Consider the following 6,056-nt stretch of genomic DNA (forward strand, 5'->3'; position numbering starts at 1 on the left):
GTAAAAAAAGTAAGCTCGCCAATTGAACGCCGGAATCCAAGGTAGGTGGCCGCTGAGGCCGTCGATTCCCCGTTGCAGCGCGTTGCTGTAACGTGGAAGCTTCTCCTTCCCCCTCCCTCCTCCAGCACAACAGAAAAAGGGAAAAGAAGGGAGGAGATGGGAAGGAATTTCGTTTCGACGGCAGGGCGCATAGAGAAGAGAAAAGAAAAGAGAAAGAGAGAATCGGGCGCGCACGAAAAAGATGGCCTTTTGCTTCAAAAAAAAAAAAAGATGGCCTTTCGATGCCTTGTTCTCCTTCCCCTCTCCCCTCCCGGAGACAGGTGCAGAGGGAGGGAGGGTCCCTGCGTGCTTGCTTAAGCCCGGAGCTCACCGGTTGGAGGGTGATTAAGGGCTGCACGGGACGCCCGCTCCCGCTTTCCCTTTCTCTGTTCCCTTCGCTTGATGGAAAGGGCAGGGCAAGAAGAAAGGAAAGCCGAGCTCGCCGATGGCGGTTGAGTGTGTTTCACGACACCGGCCGCCTGCCACTATATAACCGCCAACCGCCTCCCCCTTTCCCGCTAGCTATCATCCCGCACCCGCACGAGCTCAACCACTCTCTCTCTCTCTCTCTTCTACCTCTGCTCCGTCCTCCATGGAGGGGCGAGCGAGTGTGTGAGTTGAGTCTGACTTGCATGTGAGCCAGCCTACAGCGAGCACACGGCCCATCCTAGACAGAGAGAGAGAGAGAGAGGAAGTAATCTTGCTTGCTTGCTTAGTTGGGTTGGGTTGGGTTGTGCTTTGTGTGTGCGTCTATGGCGCTGCCGGCGGAGAGGCGGGCGGAGGAGGCCGCGGGCGTCGGCGGGTGCCGGGCGCCGGCCGGCCAGGGCGGGCTGCCCATCGGGTTCCGGTTCCGGCCCACCGACGAGGAGCTGCTGCTGCACTACCTGCGCCGCAAGGCCCTCTCCTGCCCCCTCCCCGCCGACATCATCCCCGTCGCCGACCTCGCGCGCCTCCACCCATCGGACCTGCCAGGTACGCTCCACTTACTCGCCGTATCACTGACCAACGGAGCTGCCGCTGCCGCATTGCGCTGACTGTTTGCCATGTGCGTGCAGGCGAGGCCGACGGCGAGCGCTACTTCTTCCACCTGCCGGCGACGGGGTGCTGGCGGAAGGGCGGCGGCGCGGGCAGGGCGGGCGGCAGCGGCGTGTGGAGGGCCTCCGGGAAGGAGCGGCTGGTCGTGGCGCCACGCTGCGGCCGGCCTATCGGCGCCAAGCGGACGCTCGTCTTCTGCCGCCCAGGCGGCGCGCGCACCGGCTGGGCCATGCACGAGTACCGCCTGCTCCCCGCCGGCCTCGCCGCCTACGCCACACCCAAGAGCCTCCACGCCGCCAAGGACTGGGTGGTCTGCCGCGTGTTCAAGAAGGCCACGCCAGCGCGCCACGGCACAGCGGGGCGGCGTAGGGGGGACGCCGACGCCGACATGACACCGGCGTCACCGTCCCCGGCGTCCTCCTGCGTGACCGAGTCGGGCATGGAGGAGGACGATGATGAGACCGCCTCTAACCTGGCGCGGCGAGAGGATTAGAGCAGCTGACCTGACCTCAATCACGGTCCCTGTAATTTTCTAATGAGTGCCCCTTTAATTCGTCGATCTGCTAATGTGGTACTAGTCCGTAGTAGCAGCAGTAGTAATCATCAGCCCCAACTTATCAGGAGAAACAAACCGAGCTCAAGCAATCAGCAAACCGAGCTCAAGCAATCAAACACCTCACCATGTTTGACGAGTGAGCTGAGACTGAGAGCTCACTGTGAATCAAAGAGTTCATGTTCCAACGTTAAATTGGAGTTCTTTTGCTCGTGAATTTCAGCTTCTTGTACAAATCGACAAGTAAAGAATGAACTAGGTAGCGACTGCAAACAGCTACAGTAGAAAACAGAGGTGGTGCAGAGAAAGCAGGGCAGAAAGGCGTCGGAGCTCAGTTCATGGAGGCAGAAAGCGGACGGATTCACGAATTTTGTGATAAGCTACGGCTGTGCGTGTGCGTGCGTGGTGATGATGGCGCCACTGAGTACTGATCCAACGATCGATCGACTGATTGGATCGGATTGGATACTCGAATCCACTCAGACCCAGTCCGGAGATGCCTTTCTTCTTCCTCCCGACGCCGGGCCCCCGCCGGGCGACAGGAATATTTCCAGCCATCAAAAGGGGCCCCCGTTATTGGCAAGAGGAATAGGAATCCCGCCGGTCGAACGAACGAACAATTTTGCTTCCGGCCATTGCCGCTTCAGCCGCATCGACCCCGAGCATCCCGTTCCGTCTCATCTCACTTAGCTTCGAATCATATCGAAGCCGAATAAGAGGGACAGATCTGGGGAATCAACCGAGGACCAAGACCTCGACCGGACATGCGTTCGCAGTTTCACACTGTCACTGTCTCATTCTTCTTCTTCTCCGGGCAGCTAATACTGACTGCGGACTACTTTTTCGGCGGTAGTGGCGCTGGTGGCCATGGCTCATACGCTGCCAGCTCCTTTTTCTGTATGTGGGTTGCCCGAGTCGGCACGCACCTGGAGTGCAGACTCTAGGGCCTGATATCAGAAAATTGGGTATGATGCAGGGCGTGACGAGCGGGTTGCTTGCATGCGTGGAATGGTTGAGCGGCTGCCGCTGAAGCCGACGTGCTGCAGCGACGCTGTTGCCACGACGACAGCAAAGAGAAAGAGAGACGTGTGTGCGTGCGTGCGTGCGTGCACTGTTGTGTTGGAGACAGCTATAGCTAGCTTGCAGCACAGGGATCGGATGCCGCCTACGGCTGATCCGAGCGACGACGATGGACTCGCTCGCCGGAGCCGGCTGGAATTTGGCCCGGACCGCCGCCGAACACCGCTGAAACTGAATAGCAGCAGTACGGTGCCTGCCTCCTCTGTCTCTGCTGGTGAAATGTTCGGAGAAATGAAACCAGGCGACGTGAATTTTCTTTCAGGCAATTGAAACGGAGCACGGCAGCCGGGCGCGTCAGTGTCGTGCGACCGAGCGGGCGGCGGGGTCGAATCCGTATTTAAACGGCGGCGGTTACAGGCTTACGGCAGCCGCAAGCACGGCCGGGTCGAGGTTGACAGCAACACAAGACAGGGACGACTGAGGCAGCCTGTCTTTTCACGAGTGTCCGCGCAGTTCACGCTCACCGCCGCGCCGCGCGCGCGCACACATTAGTCACCGGCATCCGCTCGCTCACACACCCACACGCACACGCACAGACACGGTGATTTGATCCTCGCCTCTTGCTCAGCTCGCAAGCAACAGTGTCAGTGTCGGCGGGGAAGCTCCGGCTATGGCGTGCACTGCTGCACTGCGCGCAGGGAAGCTCCCGGACGCAACCGGCGACCAAGACGACACCGGCGCGTGCGTCCATCTGCTTCTCGTACCGACGCGCGGAAAGGAGAGGATCCGGTCTGGGAGCTGGAGGTGCCTTGTAGGGGAGTGTCAGCTTGGAGCACACACAACTTTTAGCACGTAAAGTACAGATCTGGTACTGCCTTGATTGGCGAACTAGGTTTGCAGCGGCAGTGAGGAATTAGGGCATCTGCAATGCTATCTTCAAGTAAAAGACTAAAACAGACATTGCGTTTGTCCGTGGGACGTAGACGTCTGTGCACAGTGATACGTAAAACGGACATCTAACCGTGCCCACATGCATTTCGATGCCAATTTTAAAAATCAGACGAATTTCACGCAAACACGAAGGAATTTACTTATAATTGGACATAAGTTACATAGAACAGCCGATATTTCAACCGTTCAACTAAAACCTAAAAACACTAAAAAACACTTGTGGCGGACAATGACTCTAGTGGCACCACTGCCGTCGTCGTCGTCGAAGTTGTCCTCCTTGCTGCAGAAGGGTGCGGGGGCGCGCTAGCCCTCCCAAGCCGCCGCCTGGCGCTCGCAGATGAGACGCCCTGCTTCCTCCTGCATCGTGTGGAGGGCCGCCGTGGCCAACACCGTCCCTGGCTGGGGAACCTTGCCTTTGCCCCTAGTGGCGGTGCCAGGAATCATATCATGTGTAGTCAATTGGGTGTTGTGTAGTCAAATATATGAATTTATAAGATTTTGTTGCCTGATTTCTACTTGCTGTGATGTATTTACAAAAATCTGTGTAGTCAATTGACCTCACAGATCAAGTGTGGCTTCGCCACTGTTTGCCCCCGTCAATGGCGGCAGAGACGATGATAGTGTGGTCTAGCTAAGAGACCACTCCTCCTGATCCTGGCGAGCTCCCTGTCGAGGCGTAGTTGTCGCCGCGCCACCATCTCGACGATGGTCAGCGATCGAGCGCAGGCCCAGGCCACCGTGAGGTCGGGGTCAGTGAGGACCCAAGTCGGCGCCTTGTCAAACTTAGCAAAGGTCGAACGGCGTGCAGCATTGCGCAACGCCGTCTCCCTAGCCGCCCTTTCCTTGTCCTTCATGAGACTCCATGGCGAGGAGGAACCACAGCCACTAAGGTAAGGGAGGAGGCGCCCCTGCAACTTCGTGATCGCCGGCAGCACCACGTCCTTCAGCACCACGTTTCTTCTTCTACATGCGTCGATCGATTTGAACGTCGCGATTGTATGGGGGGGGGGGGGTAGGGGACGCCGTCTCCGCATTCACGGTAGCGACGACCGCTACTCCTAAGGACTGCGTTCCCGAAGCAACCGCTCTATCATCACATCCATTTACCGTACAAATTCATCGTCCATGGCCGCCGCTTCAGCGTATAGGCGTTGCCGCGACAGTGGCTGCTCCTCCACATCACCGGAGGAGATGATGATCTCCGCCCTCTTGGAGGAGCTGGCGGCCGTGGAGGTTGAGGAGCCTAGAGAGCGACAACGGCGCCAAGATTCAGATCGCAAAGTTCTGGAGCTGCCGCCGCCACCTGTTGGCACGGAGAGTCACAACTTGGCATGGTGTGAAGATGGTGGTGTCCGGACGGCGTCAAAGCGGAAAGGATCGGGGTTGGTGGGAGTGGAGAGGGTGGGTGAGGAGAGGGGTAGCCGAGAGTATTGTACGGACAACGCTGAAGTCCTGCTTAAATAGGTGCGGTGAGGCGAAGGGACGGGAAGTCGGTTTGAATGCTCAGCGGCTGGAGTAGGCTTCTCGATCACCGCGTCGGCTTTGAAGCGGCACCACCCGCTCCTACGTTCACGTCGCTCTGACAAACATCAATATTGTGGAGTCATGTTCGATCTGCAGCGGCGCTGACCGGCATTAATGCACGGTAATAACTTCACACGGGAGAGTTTATGGTAAGCCGAGGTGTGGGACACGTACGTGACAACGGTCCGAAAGCCGCAAAGGTCCTCTGATTTGCATTTAATTTATGAGATTTCAAACACCTAAACCCGTCGGTTGATCGATGAAGTATCGCATTGAATGACAAACTACGTTCGGACTGTTTGGTCTGAATGGTTCTGGAGAGGTCCGCGTAAAGATACCTTTACTCACGCGAGAAACTAGTGTAGGAGTGGTTGACGTGAAGGTACAATTGAATGAACGATGGAGGCAGGCACATGGGCAGATGGGCAAGCTGCAGCTGCCGCTTAACTTGGATGCGTGGAGAACTGGAGAAGGCAACCCATCGGTTTAAGTAGAGTTTCTTGTCAGTCTCACTCGTTATCCTCTATATTTAACTAGAGTATCATGGTTTGTTCGGTCAGAAGAGAGGGTGCGCCCGACCAATTGAGTTTCTTGTACTAGTATGCAAAAGCTATTCTTGATCAAGGTTTGTCAACTTGCCAACTTGCCATCGGTGTCAAACCATAAGGACGCAAGCACTAGCGTAGGCTAATTCAGCTGTCATTGCATGCCACCGAAACCCGAGTATCTTTCAGCCCGACACGCAGACTTAGATTAAGCGCCTTTGCACTTGTGTGTGCCAGTGTCCAAGTGAGCCATGTATATAGATAATTAGCCAATCAGTCGGTGTCTAACCTAATGATGCCGTGTGATGACGCTAAATTAGTGTACGTGCATGCGGTGGCACGTTACTCGAGGCACGAAAGGCTAGGAAGAAGAGCATGGTTAATAATAG

General features: G+C 56.7%; 1 protein-coding gene across 1 annotated transcript; it reads left to right on the forward strand.

Annotated features, from left to right (window-relative positions):
- Positions 1–340: 340 nt before the first annotated feature.
- On the forward strand, positions 341–1,844 carry LOC119270165 (NAC domain-containing protein 83-like). The gene is made up of 2 exons (XM_037552136.1): positions 341–1,011; positions 1,095–1,844. Exons 1-2 carry the CDS (start codon positions 792–794, stop codon positions 1,565–1,567), a joined length of 693 nt encoding a protein of 230 aa, XP_037408033.1. The 5' UTR covers positions 341–791; the 3' UTR covers positions 1,568–1,844.
- The last annotated feature ends 4,212 nt before the right edge of the window (positions 1,845–6,056 follow it).

Source organism: Triticum dicoccoides, chromosome 3A, assembly GCF_002162155.2.
Source record: "Triticum dicoccoides isolate Atlit2015 ecotype Zavitan chromosome 3A, WEW_v2.0, whole genome shotgun sequence".
NCBI classification, from domain to species: domain Eukaryota; kingdom Viridiplantae; phylum Streptophyta; class Magnoliopsida; order Poales; family Poaceae; genus Triticum; species Triticum dicoccoides.